General features: G+C 37.8%; 1 protein-coding gene and 1 pseudogene across 1 annotated transcript in view; one reads left to right on the top strand and one right to left on the bottom strand.

Moving 5' to 3' along the window:
• The window catches only part of SEMA3D (semaphorin 3D), a 224,868-nt gene that overhangs the window by 90,366 nt on the left and 115,449 nt on the right, over positions 1–19,053 (top strand). The window contains exons 4-5 of the mRNA XM_007945255.1: positions 4,882–5,001; positions 17,528–17,621. Coding sequence (XP_007943446.1) covers positions 4,882–5,001; positions 17,528–17,621 — 214 coding nt within the window. The remainder of the gene's footprint in view (positions 1–4,881; positions 5,002–17,527; positions 17,622–19,053) is intronic.
• Positions 459–1,147, bottom strand: LOC103200430 (annotated as a pseudogene).

Below are 19,053 nucleotides of genomic sequence, written 5' to 3'. Positions count from 1 at the left end.
TCATCTCCAACTCATAGCGACCCCTCCTTGGTTTTCTGAGGTGGTATCACTGTGGTAGTAGACTGCCTGATCTTCCTTCCGAGGAGTGGCTGGTGGGTTTGAACCACCAACCTTCTGGTTAACAATCAAGTGCCTTAGGCAGTATGCCACCAGAGCTCCTGAGGTTGTAGGGCACTCGTTTTAAAAAATATTGTCACCAGTACCGAGTAAATGAAATCCCAATTCTGTAGAAATTATAATATTGTGTCTCTCTATTTCTACCCACACCCTCCAATCATAGTTTTTTTCTTTTCATTTTTTTCTTTTACTTATAAAGCCTGTCACCTATGTGAAAAAGATACCACCTCATTACAGTAACAGTGTTGCTTTTCCAAACACTCCTCTTGAGCCCCTGACCCTAAGAGCAAGCACTCCACAGAGTGATGACGAATGGTGCAGTCTTGCCTGGTCTTGTGCTACTAGGATGTGGCTTTGGAGAAGGCTGCTAGGATGCTAGCAAACACATCAGGGATCTGTGAAGCACTGATGGCACAGTGGACTCCCTGTTTCCAGTAGTACTCCACCGGTGGCATGATCTGAGTATGGTGGACCTCCAGGCGGATTTTCAAGGCCTTCTCATTATCATCTGATAGGTGGACCAAAGGATCCCCAGTGATATCATCTTTCATGGGTTCCTTTGCAGGGTTGAACTCCTTGTGGTAGGAATGACCACTCATGGTGTGAATCGGACTTCCTGTGATTCTCTGTATGAGCAGAGAGTCTGGGATACTGAATTCAATCGCAGAATCCAGCTTCTCTTTCCTTTTCTCCATGAGCTGTCCAGCATTTCTGCTTGCCTCACAGGCCAGGAGAAAACCACTCTTGCATGAAGGGATCTCCAAATTCTTCCCAATGAGTTCCTCTACCATTTCATCACTTACCAGTTTCCCTGCATCCATTATTGCCTTCCTCTTTTTTCCTGGCTCTCAGCCGGAAGCCACCACCATGACGGTCAGCATGTCACCAGCAGCCAAATGGTAGACTCGGAAATTTTCAGCCAATTTGGATGCCTGGGTACCTTGCCAGCTCTGGGTGGCCCCAGCAGCATGGCCTAGATGCCTTTAGGATACTCTTGGGTCAGTTCATCAGCTGGAACGTTGGGAGCCATGTCTACTGAGATTTCTGGCACCCATGGGCACACTTCACAAGTCCAGAGTTTTCAATTCCACTTCATTCTATCTATGTCTTTCTACCTTGCCCTTCTAAGCACTGTTCCTTATGTAGATTTCATCATTACATGAATATTTTTTAAGAGGTAATGACCAAGAAATAGAAACTCTTTCAGTGAGCTATTGTAAGCAAAATATTATTTAGAAAATATTAAAACTACTCACTTTAAAATTGAGACAATCATTAGAATTTTCTGATGATCTCATATTACAGTATCTCCATTGTTTGTTCAAACCTTTCAGTGTACCATACGAACAGCTGGAATTAAATTTTTGAGATTGTACCACATGACTTTAAAGAACATGAAACTAATGCACTATGATACCTTTGCACAAATTAAAAAAAAAAAATCTCTTAATTGAGATATTTTGGTGTAAAGATGGAAAAATGAAATAATGTGAATTTGTTAAGCAAGACTGTCAGAAATATCTTAAGGAATATAAAGATTTCCTTTCTTATCAAAAAAACCCCAAGTCCATCACCATATAGTAAATTCTGACTCATAAAGACCCCATGTGTTACAGAGAAGTGTCCCATAGGCTGTAATCTCTTAGAGAAACAGATTACCAGGGCTTTTTATCTGAGGTGCTCCTTTAAGTTAGGAGGGAAGCTCAAACAATTTGTACCACACAGGGATGTTTTTCCTTTCTTAGGAGTTTTCATATAATAAACATATGAAAAGGTATAATAAGCATATGAAAAATACTCACAATAATGAAGACATCTGCAATATGATTTGCACATAATTAAATGTAACACTATTTTGCAGCGTAAAACCTAAGCAACCAACCCCAGTGACGCTGTTCCTATTAGAGAGTGATGAGTCTTCCTACCTGATGAATAAACATCCTTAGCCTGTGTGGTTAACTAAGAGATGATTTATTGACCAACACTGGTTTTCCAAACAATCATAATCAACTGCTTTGTATACAAGGAAGAAGACAGCAGAAAACTAAGTTTGATGTAACATTTTGCTTAATGTAATATGCAAACTTTATTCTCTGGGATCTAAAAATTCTAAGAACATAAAATAGCCAGGCTAGCTAGGTAAAAGAAGAACTAGAAACTAGGATCTCTGAAACAACAAATATGCAGACATAGCTATTCACTGTAAAGTCAGAGCAGGCATTGGAATTTTGATATTTTGTATAGGTCAAAATCAAGGTAAGGAATTAACAGTTGTTAAGTGTTACATTATTTCATTTAATCCACATAAAAATTATATCAGTCAAGTCACTATCTTTATAAAATTTTATTTAACTTTAAGAACTACTCTGCTAGTTATATCATTGTCTATATATTTTCCTCCTTACAACCCAACTGTCTGATGAGGAACTCATGGACACTCAGGCAAAGGGAGACTGGATATTTCCATGAATCCCAGAAGTATGATAGATTTCCTTTTTTTTTTTTTTAGTATGCACATGCCTCTTTCCTGGGTGGAAACACTCTAGCATAAAAGTGTGTTCTGCCCAGTGTTTTCTCAGGGGCTTTTGACAACAGGAATCAGGAAGCCATGGTTAAGAAATTGCTTCCCAAAATGATGTAATTATAGAGGATCTTTTTTCATATTAAAAGTAATATATAATTACAAGAATTAATGCCTGGAAAAATAGAGAGCTACTGATTAATAGTAAAGGGAGGAGTAGAAAAGAACCTATAAGTACAAGGAGACATCAAAGAAATGTTTTTATGTAAAATAAGCAAAAATGTATGAATCCCTTCAAAAATCTAATTCGATATAAAAAATACTCATGGGAGAAACAGAAGAGGGTCTGGAAAGAAACAGGAATTTAGTTGAATCTAAAGACTCTTCAATAGTTGAAAATGTTATTGCTGAGTGCTGTAGAGTCCCTTCCAACGCATAGTGACCCTGTATGCAACAGAAAGAAACACTCCTCAGACCTGGGCCTTCTTCACAATATTGCTGTGCTTGAGCCTTAGTTGCAGTCACTGTGTCAACCCATCTCCTTGAGGGTCTTCCTATTTTTCACTAACCCTCTGTTTTACCAAGCATGGTGTCCCTCTCCAGGGACATGTCTAAGGCACAGGAGGCAAGTCTTCTCATCCTCTCTTCTAAGGAGCATTCTGCTGTACTTTTTTCCAAGACAGATTTGTTTGTTCTTCTGGAAGTTCATGCTGTATTCAGTATTCTTGGCCAACACCATAATTCAAAGGCATCAATTCTTCTTCAGTCTTCTTTATTCATTGTCCAGATTTCTATGCACATGAAGTAATTGAAAATACAATGGCTTGGGTCAAGTACACCTTAGCCCTCAAAGTGACATCTTTGCTCTTTAACACTTTGAAGAATTCTTTTGCAGCAAATTTCTCCAATGCAGCACATCCTTTGATTTCTTGGCTGCTGTTTCCATGTGCGTTGACTGTGGATCCAAGTAAAATGAAATACTTAACAATATCAATATTTTTTCCAGTTATCATGATGATGCCTATTTGTCCAGTTGTGAGCATTTTGTTTTCTTTATGTTGAGGTAAAATCTGTACTGAAGGCTGCAGTCTCCTAACTTCATCAGTAAATGCATCAAGTTCTCTTCGCTTCTAATAAGCAAGGTTGTGTCATCACAGATTGTTAGTAAGTCTTCCTCCAATCCTGATGACATGGTCTTCTTCAAATAGCCCAGCTTCTTGGATTATTTGCTCAACATACAAATTGAGTAATTGAAAGGATTAAAGGATATAACACGGACACAAACCTTTCCTGATTTTAAGCCATGCAGTATCCCCTTTTGATGTTTGAATGGTGGCTGCCTCTTGGGCTATGTATAAGTTCCACATAGGTACAATGAAGTGTTCTGGAATTCTCATTCTTGGCAATATTACCCATAATTTGTTATGATTCAAACAATCAATGCCTTTGCATAGTCAATAGAACACAGGTAAACATGTTTTTCATATTCTTTGCATTTAGCCAAGATCCATCTGACATCAGCAATGATGTCCCTCCTTCCATGTCCTCTTCTGAATCTGGCTTGAATTTCTACCAGTTCCCTTTCTGTTTCTATGTATTGCTGCAGTTGTTTTTGAATTATCTTCAGCAAAATTTTACTTGTATGTCATATTAATGATATTGTTCAATAATTTCTGCATTTTGTTGGATCATTTTTATTGGAATAGGTGTAAATATTTGAAAATAAAGCAAGTAAAGTGACAAAATGTTCTAGTCAATAAGAATAGAACACATCTATAGAAGTATGTATCTATATGCAATCTGTGTTCAGTGTAGCTGGGACAGATGACATGGTAAACAGTAGGAGATGGAGTGGGATAGATAATGTGGGAACATCAGAATATGATGATGGATTTTATTCTCTAGATATTCCTTGAAAGAAAGTATGGCTGATTCATTTATATTGTTTGTATCCATTATCAGTGTTCCATTTAATATCAATGTAGAGATTTTCATTCTAGCACTATGATTAGTTCAATAATTTTATAACTTCAAAAAAAAAAAAGCTTAGAGTCAGTTCCTTTAGATATGATTTTTATCTTTGTTTTGCCTCCTATGCTAAATGAGTTGTTTAAACATTTCTCATATTTTTTTTAAAAAAATTTGCCCTTATTTTTGATGATCTACCTGGAAAATAGGTGACGTGAATAATTTTTCAAAAGGCTGAATTGTATGTTAATTCTTTTCTTTTTTTTGTCCAATAGACAGAATGTGCAAATTTCATCCGAGTACTTCAACCCTACAACAAAACTCACATTTATGTGTGTGGAACTGGAGCATTTCATCCAATTTGTGGATATATTGACCTTGGACTCTACAAGGAGGTAAAATAATGGAAGAGTATGAAAAACATAATTTATTGTAACACTGTGTACTTAATGGCATGAGTATTTTATGTCATAAAGCAGGCAGAATTGAATATAAAGTTTGAATCACATAGTTTATGAATTGTACAAGAACTTATTATACTCATTTCTTAGGGCTACTGTAACAAAATATCGCATATCATGTGACTTTTAAGAACAGAAATTTATAATCTCACAGTTCTAGGGGCTGCAAGTCCAAATCAGAGTAGGCTTTGTTGACTTCTGAGGGCTCTGAGAGAGGAACTGTTTCGTGTCTGTCTTCTGCCTCTGGTAACTCCAAACATTCCTTTTTTTGTAGCTGCAGCATCACATGACATCCTTCCTCTGTCTTCCTATGTCTGTGTGTTTTGTCCTTTTTATAAAATACCAATCATATATGATTAGGATCCACCGTACTCCAGTATTTTCTCATTCCAACGCAACAGATAACATCTTCAAAAACCCTGTTTCGAAATGAGGTCACATTCACAGATATTGGGGGTGAGAACTTCAACATATCTTTTGAGGAGGACACCACTCAATTCATTATACTCACGTTTGTAACTATTTTATGGGTTAGCAATTTGATTATCTACCTGGAACAAGGGTATGTGGGAGGTGTCCTCTGACCTCCTCTGACTTCATGAAAGGGAGACAGGGACACCATCAGCAGCATCAGCCCAAGGTTTGTTTTTATCAGGCAGAGGTCAGATATGGAACCATCCTCAAATCTTGTTACCAATGCTGAAACCAACTGTCCCTCCCTCAGCACTCACTACTTCTCTTCTGCGTTTGAAAATTTGTGCCAACAGTCACACAGAACTCACAGACAATATTCATGATTATGCAGTTTATTAGGGAAGTAACAGGTTATAATTCAGGATCAGAAAAACTCAGGATACAGTTTTTCAATCAGGACAGCTTATTCTCAGTCATGCTGCAGGTACACATGTCTCTGGCCTAAGCCTCTGGCCTGCTTGGGCCAGTGTTACAAAGTTCTTTTAGTTTTGCTGAACAAGTGCCCAGAGAGGCACCCCACTCCGTCAGCAAACCTTCTGCTGGAAGACACTCAGCTTTCTTGCTCGTGGGCCAAGGAGCCTGCTGCTCACTCTGCTGGTCTCTTGGTTCAGCTGCCTCTGCTGCCACCATCTCTCTGCATTTCAGGTGTAGGATCTCAGTTCCAAGGACTTGCTCCACTCTGGATTCTTGTCTCTTGATGGCAGTGAGATTTCCCCCTTTCTACCTCTGGAATGGCTCATTTCAAGACTAACAGGATGGCAAAACTGACCAATCCCCACATTAGCGTTCCATATTCTTATTTACACGGTCCGACCTACACAAGGATGCAACATACCTTATTTATATTGTTAGCAAGCTATCTAATCCCGCTGATGGGACAAAGCATGTAGTTCCACCCAGTCCTCTCATGGGAGCCAGAAAGACCATGGCTAGAAGAGCCATATTAAATAATTCACTGCACATCACTACCTATTTTTTTTATTGACATTTTTTGTGAAATGATCAAAATTAATATTTTAAAATGTTGAAAGCACTTACTTCTTATAGCCTTAATATGTATTTTCTCTTGAATTTCTTTTGTAAAACATCTTACATAGAATGTTACTAATAATAAATATCCACTTCCATGAGATAGTGCAATGGAATTGAATCTTACAAAGAATTTCATTCTTCTCATCCAATAAAGTTGAACCTTTTAAGTATATGTGTCATTGTGGAAACTAAGATACAGAGAATTTAAATGATTTTTTTCAAATGTGTGTAGATAAATAGTAGCACTCTGAACTCATTTTGCTGGATTAAACAGACATAATGGAAATAAAGGTTGTATTAATTAGGAGTAATGGATTCCAGATATTAGTGAACATTTTAATAAATGGGAAATATGCAGACTTCTGTACTTTACCAGTACATCAGAGTGAATTTTGTGTGGCAGGGATTTTGCTATTCCTTTTGCATTGATTGCTTCTTTTGAATTCCACAGCACAGTGAAAGAAATCTGTACCATTATAACCCCCAATTCACAGGCCAGTAAAAATTTGTCTCAGCAGAATTAAATTACCTGCCCAAGATCACCCAACCAATAAGTTGTTTAGAGGATATGAATCAAAACAGTCCACCTCCAGAGCACGTATGCTCAACTGAGCTTTAGAAAATGTGTTTTAAATGGTTTCATTGTAGGGCTGCTGGGTTGCGCTGTCACACACACACACACACACACACACACACACATGCATGCACCCACACATGCACACATACATATATACATAATTTCTGTGATTAACCACACATATTTGCAGGATCACTGGCTATGTTGAAAGTAAAGTCTGGACTTATGGAACAGGTTTCTTTTCTTGATTGAATTGATTCATGCAGAAATCAAACCCACAACTGTGGCTGGATAAATTTTCCCTTCTAACTAGACTCAACTGTTTGAAAACAAACCAACTCAGATAGTTAAATCTGAGTCACTAGGAGACTTGGCAAACTTGAATCCATCATTCTTTGTTGTTGCTGTAATGTTCCACTGCTTAGTTTTGATGAAGGATAATATGTAACAGTAGTTCATTGCATAAGGAGCCCTGGTGGTGCAGTGGTTAAAATGCTCAGCTGCTAACCATAAAAGAAGGGCTCATAGCACAGGGTGTAATTATATGAGATAGCCCACAGATAGGGTGTGTTTTGAGGCCCGAGGCTAAAGGCCAAACTCACAATCTGCTGAGGAGGCACATAGTGTTCCTTGGCTCCAAAGACTCATAAGCACTGAAAAGGAACTTAAATGGAGCTAATTACTTAGCTTGGGATGGCAAGAATCCCCGAGGCAGTCAAATTTACAAGTTCCCTGAATCAGAGAGTTACAAGTGAACAAAGGGTATTGAGCCGTATAAATTTTAGCTGGTCAGGAAAGCAGGTAATTGTAGGACAACCCTACTTGAAGATTGTTAATTCCTTCAGGTATTTATTCCCAGGAACTTTTATCAGAAGTCACTGTGCTTCTAGAGGGAGTTTAGGAAAACCTTTCATTTTTCAAATCGATAAGGTTGCTCCTAGGTGCCTGGGAAGAGGGAACTGCTTATTCAAAAGGGATACAGGCTAATGGTGGACAAAGGCACATGCTAGGACTGCTATTTAATATGGCTGGGCCAATGGGAAGACAGAGAGAAAAAACAAAGGATGAAATCAAATTTCTGTCTTTGTTAGAGCTGGACGGTGGTGTTATTTATTGAAATAAGAGTAGTAACAAGTTTTGGGGAAAATGATGAATTTAGTTTTGTACATTCTGCATTTGAGAAATGTTTGGTCAGTTGTGTCAAGTTCATAGTTGACTCTGGGATGTCAGAGATCCCATTTCTAATAGCAGTATAATCATGGATACCCAGAGTTCTAATACTGGCTCCAGTAGTTTAGCAGCTCCATACCCATATGCACACTGCATAAACTTTCTAAGATTCTGTTTATTCAGTAAAGTGATGGTGATATTAATAGTAACTAACTCACAGACTTATTTTGAGGATAAAATGAGAAAATGATTGTATAGGCTTTGGCATTGAGCCTGCTTTGCAATAGTCACTTAATACTCAACCATTACTGAACAACAGGGTCATAGAGAGGTAGAGACATGAATTGCTAAAGAATCTATCCATATCTATATCTATAACTGTATATATATTTATCTACATAAAATATATCTATATCTGTATATCTATATTTCATAGGTATAATCTATGAAATATAAATATACTTACAGATATCTGCAATACTGTAAATGTCTGGTAACTCATAATTAGATTGGAAATATATTCTTTTCTCTGGGATCTCCCCTCTGCCACTGCAAATTGTATCTTTTAATGGGTATGTTATTTATAATAATTTTGCTTAATGGTTGTGTTGATTAAAGGATTGCTGACTCTTATCTACTCATCTTTTTATTTCTCCAAGGACACTTCTGTGTAAGCTCAGATAGGTGCTTTGGTGAATAATTATTTAGACTCAAGAAATTTCAAGGGGATAAATCTTATAAAATTTAAGTTATTTCACAAATTAGCTTGTTATATAATTCAGGCAGTTTATCTCGGGAAACACAGTCGATCATTCATTAATTCTTATATCATTTTTCATTGATATCCTTGACTCTGGCTCAAGTAAACTTTCTTGCTGTCACCTTTCTCCAGATTAAGAGTAAGAGTTTGTCCCAATGTTTGGGCTTATCTTGAGAATTTCATGAAATGTTGCGTTTGAAAACAAATGTCTAGACAATTTTAAAAGTTTATCTAGTACCTTGTACCTACTATGACATTCTCCCAGATTTCTTTTTTCCTTTTCTGTGTTTTTCATCATTTTATTATTTCCTTTGGGGCACTAAAATTCAGTTTACCTTTTCCTTTTACAATATTCTATTATAGGCTTTTGAGTAAACAGACTTATTTGACTTGTGGAGAATAATATACTGATAATGATACTTTAAACATGGAGTCATTATATTTAAGACTTTTTCCTCCCACACACAGCTCTAGAAACATACACAGCAAAGATGCATGTTCTAAATGCATTCTTATTAGATTTTGTCATACCTAGAGTGTGCTGCGCCAACCTTTCACTAGCTATTCTATGCTAACTAAATATATTTGGACTTGAATGTTCAAAGTCAAAGTGATTCTATAAATTAATTTCAGTACAGTTTAAAATTCCTGTGTTTGAAATTCTTAAGCTAGAGTAGTTAAAAACATAAATATTGGAGATAGCCCTGTGTTCTAACTCCTGCCTTACCACTTATTAGCTACACGGCACTGGTGGAAGAATATAACCTCTTGCGTCCTCATTTCTCTTGCAAAGCTGGTATTATTTAAGTAGCTTCATAAATAGGCTTGTAGTAAGATTTGATAATGCAGTGTGCGTAAAGTTCCTGGCAAATGGTTAGCACCTATTCAGTGTTAAGTACAATTATTGCTAGGAGCCCTGGTGGCAAAGTGGTTAAGTGCTCAGCTACTAACTAAAACTTCAGTGGTTCAAAGCCACCAGACACTCTGAGGGAAAAAGATGCGGAATTTGCTTCCCTAAAGATTATGGCTTTGGAAACCCTATAGAGCAGCTGTACTGTGTCCTATAGGGTCACTGTGAGTTGGAATCAACCTGATGGAAATGGGTGTTATTATAGCTGTTAAAAATATGGAATAGCAATTGCTGACCAGGCTATTTAAATTGGAATTATTAATATTTTATTTTCTGAAAGAGATTGTCTTAGTTTTCTCTTGCTACTATAATAGAAATACCACAAATAGTGGCTTTATAAACAGAAATTTATTTTTTCAGAGTTTAGGAGGCTAGAAGTCTGAATTCAGGATGCTGGTTGTAAAGAAAGGTTTTCTCTCTGTTGGCCCCCGGGGAAGGTCTCTATTCCTGGCTCTCTGGCGGTCTTCATGTGGAATGGCATCTGTCCTCTCTCATGTCTGCTTCCTTAGTCTACTCCTTTTATTGTTGTAGGAGATTGACTCAAGACACACCCTCCACTAATCCTGTCTTATTAAAATAGCAAAGATAACCCATTCTCAGGTGGGATTATAACAACTGACATAGGAGTTAGGATTTACAACACATGTACCTGGGGGACAGATTCAATCTATAACATTCCACTCTGGGCCCCCAAAATTCATGTCCTTCCCACATGCAAAACTCATTTGTCCCATCACATTATCCCAAAAGTCTGAAGTCACTCAAAATCCAAAATCTCATCTTCTCAATTATATATATAAAATATGGGTGAGACTTTAGGTATATTTCATGCTGGGGCAAAATTTCTCTCCATCTGTGAACCTGTGAAACCTAGAATACAATTATATTAGCTCTCAAAGCTTGAAAATAATCCTTTGGTCTTTGGGACGATCTAGGGCCTTGCCCTCCAGACTCTGGATATTGGCCACACACTCTGAATTCTGGGTGGAGGCTACTGTTTCTGGGATTCAGCCTCTCCTTCCAGGCCCACTGGGAAGGCTACGCTGCTCCTCCAGATTTGGGTGGCCCTATTCTCCTACTCCATCTGAATGACAACCACACCCTCTTGGTCAGCAAGCTTCATTTTTGCTTTGTCTTTGGACATGACAAACATGCCCCCTCCGTTTTGTGCAGCAGTCTCATCCTTCTGGCACTCATTAACTCCAGATAGATTACCCCACACACTTCAGAAAGATTACAACATAATCTGTATCTTTGGCACATGAAAAACCAAACCCACTTCCATCAAGTTTATTCCAACTCCTAGTGACCCCATAAGAGAAAGTAGAACTGATCTATATGGTTTCCAAGGCTGTAAATCTTTATGGAAGAAGACTGTCTCATCTCCATCCCATGGAGTAGCTGGTGAAATCTAATCACCAAACTTTGGGTTAGCAGCCAAAATTTTAATCACCACCAGAGCTCTACTCCACCAGCCCTCCTTCTTTGAAACTTAAGAGATTATAACTCCATCCTTTGAAATTGATGCCACCCTGCCTCCCATGTTTCTTCCAATAGTTCTAATGATCTCAGAGCTGCTGCAGGGATGGTCCTTTTCTTTTCTTGAAGGACAACAAATATAGCTCCTTTTGCCTCTTTCTTGCCTGTAAAATTTCAAGAAGCAGACAGTGTTCTTTCCTTTCTTTCTTTCTTTCTTTCTCTGTCCCCTTCAGTCTAACCTGATGGGTTTAGTTTGTTACAGCCATCTGTCATAGGTTAGTCATAGATTGTGTAGACACATCCTTGTTGAAAATACTGGGACACATGCCCTTTGTTTGTACAATAGAATTCCATACCTTTACATTTTATTATCTGTGAACAGTTCATTTTGAAGTCTATCTTTTTCCTTTCATGTTTACTAACAGCAGTGAGAAGAAACCATGTAGCCCCTCTTAGATCTTCCTTAGAAATCCTTTCAGCCAAATATCCAAGTTCATCATTTACCAGTTCTACATTCCAACAAACATTTGAAAATGATTGATCATTATTGTATGTCCACATTTTCAGCAATATTCTTTTGCTGGCTCCATATGTATTCTCTAAGATGATGGAATCATTGGTAGTTGGAAAATGTGGCCTTGATAGAAATGGTGCTAGAGAGCACATAATAGAATTTTGCAAGACCAACAATTTATTCATTGCAAATACCTTTTCTAAACAAATAAACAGCAACTATACACATGGACCTTGCGAGATGGAATACACAGGAAACATATTGACTACATCTGTGGAAAGAGGAGATGGAAAAGCTCAACATCTTCAGCCAAAACAAGGCCAGAAGCTGACTGTGGAACAAACCATCAGTTGCCCATATGCAAATTCAAGTTCAAGCTGAAGAAAATTAAAATAAGTCCAAGACCCAAAATATGACTTTGATTATATCCCTCCTGAATTTAGAGACCATCTGAAGAATAGATTTGATGCACTGAATGCCAGTGACTGACAACCAGATGAGTTGTGGATGGCATCAAGAACATCCGTACATGAAGAAAGAAAAAGTCATTAAAAAGACAAGAAAGGAAGAAAAGACCAAAATGGATGTCAGAAAAGATTCTGAATCTTGCTCTTGGAGAGTAGCAGCTAAAGTGAATGGAAGAAATGACAAGATAAAAAGAGCTGAACAGAAGGTTTCAAAGAGGAGCTTGAGTAAACAAAGTAAATTATTATAATGAAATGTGCAAAGACCAGGAGTTAGAAAACCAAAAGGAAAGAACACACTCAGCATTTCTCAAGCTGACAGAACTGAAGAAAAATTCAAGCCTAGAGCTACAGTATTGAAGGATTCTATGGAAAAATACTGAATGATGCAGGAAGCATTGAAAGAGGATGGAAGATTACACTGAGTCACCATACGAAATGGAATTGATCAATGTTCATCAATGTCAGGATATGACACAGGATCAAAAACCAATGGTATTGGAGGAAGAAGTCAAAGGTGCACTGAAAGTAGTAGTGAAAAACACTGCTCCAGGAATTGACGGAATATCCATTGAAATGTTTCAACAAACAGATGCTACCCTAGAGGCACTTACACATCTATACCAAGTAATTTAGAAAATAGCTACCTGGTCAACTGACTGGAAGAGATTGATATTTGTATCCATTTCAAGGACAGGTGATCCAATAGAATGTGGAAATTATCAAACAATATCATTAATATCATATGCAAGTAAAATTTTGCTGAAGATAATTCAAAAATGGTGGCAGCTGTATATTGACAGAGAACTTCCAGAAATGCAAGCTGGATTCAGAAGAAGATGTGGAACAAGGGATATTATTGCTGATATCAGATGGATCTTGGGTGAAAACAAAGAATACTTGAAAGATGTTTATTGTATTTTATTGACAATGCAAAGGCATTTGTGTGGATCATAAGAAATTTTGGATAACATTATGAAGAATGGGAATTCCAGAATATTTAATTTAATGCCCATGAGAAACCTGTACATAGATAAAGAGGTTGTTTGTTCATACAGAACAAGGGGATATGGCATGGTTTAAAATCAGAAAGGGAGTGTGTCAGGGTTGTATCCTTTCAGAATACTTATTCAATCTGTATGCTGAGCAAATAATCTGAGAAGCTAGACTATATGAAGAAGAACACGGCATCAGGATTGGAGGAAGACTCATTAACCATCTGCTGTATGCAGATGACACAACCTTCCTTGCTGAAAGTGAAGATGACTTGAAGCACCTACTGATGAAGATCAATGACTATAGTCTTCAGTATGTATTACAACTCAACATAAAGAAAACAAAAATCCTCACAACTGGACCAATAAGCAGCATCATGGTAAATGGAGAAATAATTGAAGTTGTCAAAGATTTCATTCTGCTTGGATCCACAATCAACACATATGGAAGCAGCAGTCAAGAAATCAGATGTATTGCACTGGGAAAATCAGCTGCAAAAGACCTCTTTACAGTGAAGAGCAAAGATGTCACTTTGAAGACTAAGGTGCACCTAACCCAAGCCATGGTATTTTCAATTGCCTAATATTCATATGAAAGCTGGTCAATGAACACAGAGTCACTATACCAAAAAAAACTGGTCAATCTTCATCTATTTCAGGAGGTGGCATATGATCAAGAACCAATGGTACTGAAGGAAGAAGTCAAAGCTGCACTGAAGAAACTGGCGAAGTACAAGGGTCCAGGAATTGACACAATACCCAGTGAGATGTTTCAACAAACAGATGCCCCACTGGAGGCACTCACTCAGTTATGCCAAGAGATTTGGAAGACAGCTATCTGGCCAAGTGATTGGAAGAGATCCATATTTGTACCCATTCCAAGGAAAGGTGATCTCACAGAACATGGAAATTATCAAAGAATATTATTAGTATCACATGCAAGTAAAATCTTACTGAAGATAATTCAAAAAGGGTTGCAGTAGTATATTGCCAGAACTTCCAGAAGTGCAGGCTGGATTCAGAAGAGGACGTGAAATGAGGGATATCATAGCTGCTGTCAGATGGATCTTGGCTCAAAGAAAGAATGCAAGAAAGATGTATACTTGTGTCTTATTGACTATGCAAAAGCATTTGATTGTGTGGAGCATAACAAATTGTGGATTGTAAGGCCACAGTAAGGAGAAGAGGCGCACAAAAGTGAAGTTAAAGAGAAGTTTTTATTCTGAGTTTCTGGGTGAGGTTCACAGGTCCCTGAGAGGGGCCCGAGAAGTCACACCGCCTGGCTGGGGAGGGGAGGGTTTATAGTCTTGTGGAGGACCTAAGTGGGGACACTAAGGAAATGGTGGGGTCCAATTAGCTGTAAGCATGGGTCTGTACTTAATTAGCATGAGGGAGCTTCACAAGAGGAAGTTTGTCACTGCATGGGACTTTCCAGTCTGGTTGGGTTTTGTCACCTCGGTTGTCTTATCAGGCTGTCTCATCAGGGCCTGACACCTGGAGGAAGCTGCCAGCTGACATATTGGGGCTTGGGTTTGCTTCAGCCTAACATGGATAACATTGAGAAGAGTGGGAAATCCAGAACACTTAATTGTACTCATGATGAACCTATACATAGACCAGGAGACTGTCGTTCAAACGGAACAAGGGGACACTGAATGGTTTAAAATCAAGAAGGGAGGACATTAGGGTTGTATCATTTCACCATACTTATTCAATCTGTATGCTGAGCAAATAATCCTAGAAGTGGGACTATATGAAGAAGAATGTGGCATCAAGATTGGAGGAAGAATCACTAACAACCTAAGATACGCTGATGGCACAACTTTGCTTGCTGAAAGTGAGGATGACTTGAAGCACTGACTGATGAAGATTGAAGAATACAGTCTGCAGTGTGGATTACATCACAATATAAAGAGAAAAAAATTCTCACAACTGGACCTATAAGCAGCATCAAGATAAATGGATAAAAGATTTTAGTTTTCAAAGACTTCACATTGCTTAGCTCCACAATCAGTGCCAATGGAAGCAGCAGTCAACATATAGCACTGGGCAAGTTGGCTGCAAAGGACCTCTTTCAAGTGCTGAGGAGCAAAGATGTCTCCTTGAGGACTAAGGTGTGCCAGACATAAGTCATGATATTTTCAATCAACTCATATGCATGGTAGAGCTGGACAATGAATAAGGAAGACTGATGAAGAACTGATGCTTTTGAGATGTGGTGCTGGTGAAGAATGCTGAAAGTACCATGGACTGCTAAAAGAACTAACAGATCTGTCTTAGAGAATGTGCAGCTGGAATGCTCCTTGGAAACGAGAGTGGGTACACTTTGTCTCACCTCCTTTGGTCATGTTATCAGAAGGGATCATTCCCTGGAGAAGGATGTCATGCTTGGTAAGGTGGAGGATCAACGAAAGAGGGGAAGGCCCTCAACGAGATGGATTGACACAGTGGCTGCAGTGATGGTCTTAGTATAACAGGGATCACGGAGCTGTATAGAACCAGGCAGTGTTTCGTTCTGCTGTGCATAGGGTCACTATGAATTGCACATGACTCGATGGCGCCTAAGAACACCAACAAGAAAGAAAACAAAAATCCTCACAAATAGACCTATAAGCAACATCGTTGCATATGGAGAAAACATTGACATTGTCAAGGATTTCATTTTTCTTGGATCTATGATAAATGCTCATGTAAACAACAACAGTCAATAAATCAAATGATGTATTGCATTGGGCAAGTCTGGTGCAAAAGATCTCTTTGAAGTGTTGAAAAGCAAAGTTGTCATGTTGAGGACTAAGATGTGCCTGACTCAAGCCAAGGTATTTTCAATTTCCTCCTTTGCATGAAAAATCTGGGTGATAATAACAAACACTGAAGAACTATTGATGCCTTTAAATTATGGTGTTAGCAAAGAATACTAAATATACCATGGACTTCCAGAAGGAACAAATCTGTCTTGGAAGAAGTACTAGAATACTCTTTGTCAGCAAGTTTGTTGAGACTTCACTTTATATACTTTAGGGATGTTATTAAGAGGGACCAGTCCTTGGCTAAGGACATCATGTTTGGTAGACAAAACAAAACAAAAACAAACACAAACACACTGCCATCGAGTCCAATCCGGATCCAACTCATAAAAACCCCTCCTTGGGTTTCCCAGGTAAGATCCCTATGGAAGTAGATAAGATGAACAAAAGGGATTGACAGGTGACTGCAACAATGTGCTCAAGGCTAACAAAGATTCTGAGGACACTACAGGACCAGGTAATGTTTCATTCTGTTGTACCTAGGACTGTTAGGAATCAGAATTGAATTAATGCTACCTAATAACATGGCACTTGACTGCTAGCCAGAAGGCTGGCGGTTCAAACCCACCAGCCATTCCTCGGAAGGAAGGTTGGGCAATCTACTTCCATAGTGATACTGCCTCAGAAACCCAAGGAGGGGTCGCTATGAGTCAGGTCCGACTCGGTGGCACATAATAACAACAATAAAAACAATAAGAACAACAATTTCTACAGATTTTTTTCATAATAGTGAAAATATTAAAACAGGATATTTTTGACCCCATGTATCATGAGCTCTGAAAATGAATTACCTGCCTTAGAAAACTTGTCATGAAAATGTTAAAATATTATAAAATTTAAGTGATATAGTGTAGTCACATATTAGGCAGGTAGACCATAATCATTATTATGAATCTTATAATTATTAAAGCAAAATTATTTTTAAGGAGGAAATTAGCTATGTTGGCCTCAACAATTAGTTTCTAGGCTTAAGAAATATATGTATTCGATAATGATTTTGATAAAGCTTGTGGCCCAGCTAATTGATCAGTATAGTACTACATCTAATTGAAAAATTCACTTACCATTATCACTTTCCATAAAAGAAACCAAGCATGGTGATTGACTCTTGCCAGAAATAATATTTTCTAAAGAACTAAGGAGCACAGTGTGATGTGTATGCTATATGCTCAATCAGTTTTTATCGAATTAATGACTTGGAATTTAATTCTTATCTTCTTTGTTCTTGCTGACTCTGATATTTCTAAAACTCTCTTGTGTTAATATTTCTTATAACAGGAAGTTATATTCAAACTAGACACACATAATTTGGAGTCTGGCAGACTGAAATGTCCTTTTGATCCTCAGCAGCCTTTTGCTTCAGTAATGACAGGTAAGATTAACAACAGGCCGTTCTTCCATTTAGGTGATGTTCTAAGAAGGCATGAGTAGATTAACTCCCATTTTCTTATTAAGTTAAAGATCATTTGGAATTTATCTTCTACTGTTTTTTGGTTTCAGCCTGGGCCAAATCTCTGTCTACCTAACATTCCTACTAAAAAAAATGTAGCCCCAGCAATCTTTAATGCCTGCGCAGCTCCTTGTTAAATGAATTTCTGGCTGAACTCTTTTACAATGTAAATGATCACATGCTTATTTTTTCTATAGTTTTACATTTAGATGTTTCAGCTTCTTAAAATGAACCATATCTGTATTTGTCTCAGTATCAAAGTTAAATTTAGCAGTTCCTTCAACACAATAGCTTATAAAATATGTTGAAAATTTGAACGGAAGGATTAATAATAAGACCTAAGTGGACAAACTAATAAACAAAATGAATCAATTTATAGAATACAGGCAATAGAAAGTTTATAATATTTTTTCCCCAATATAACTATCTCCAGATTAATTAATTAAAATTTTATGATATTAGTTGCTTGAATATCCAGTCTTCTCTCTGTATACATGTTAAATTCTCTTATGAGACCACTCACTATCTCTTTCAGTGAAGGCAGAAACTATGTGATGTGAAGTCTTTTCTGAGGAATACAGGTGTGACCTCTGAATTTCAATCATTTTGTTTTGGTTTGCTTCATGAATGTAGTCTCTTTAACTTGTCTATCAAAAGAACCTTTTAAAGTGTTGAAAAGCAAAGACTTCCCTTTGAGGACTAAGGTACACCTGATTCAAGTCCTGGTATTTTCAACTACTTCATATGCATGGGAAAGCTTCACAATGAATAAGGAGGACCAAAGAAAAATTGATGCATTTGAATTGCGGTGTTGGTGAAGAATATTGAATACAGCATGGACTGCCAGAAGAACAGATGTATCTGTCTTGGAAAAAATATAGCCAGAATGTTCCTTACAAGCGAAATGGCAAGCCTTCATCTCACATACTTTGGCCATGTTATCAGGAGGGACCCGTCCCTCGAGAAAATTGTGCTTTGTAAAGTAGAGGGTCAGTGAAAAAAGGGAGCTCCTCAACCAGCTGGCTTGACAGTGGCTGCCACACTGGCCTCAAGCACGGCCAGCATCGTGAGGATGGACCAGGACCAGACAGTGTTTGTTCTGTTGCAAATAGGCCCACTCTGAGTAGGAACCAACTCTAGAGCCCCTAACCACAAACAATATCAAATGTTTGAGAAGAAGATAAGAATAAAGCACTATGGCATTTTAATTTTTGACTAGTCAGCACTAATGATCTTGCTTTGAAATGAGAACATGTCTTTCTCCATATTTTGAAAGTTGCATTACTAAATATAAGGTGACTGGGATTTTGATCTGTAAAATGGGTTGACACACCCTTAATTAAAAAAAAAAAAA

Source organism: Orycteropus afer, unplaced genomic scaffold (genome assembly GCF_000298275.1).
Source record: "Orycteropus afer afer isolate SDZICR_OR568_19922 unplaced genomic scaffold, OryAfe1.0 scaffold00007, whole genome shotgun sequence".
NCBI classification, from domain to species: Eukaryota; Metazoa; Chordata; class Mammalia; order Tubulidentata; family Orycteropodidae; genus Orycteropus; species Orycteropus afer.
The sequence above is the reverse complement of the archived record's forward strand: the minus strand, read 5'-3'. Positions and strand labels throughout refer to the sequence as shown.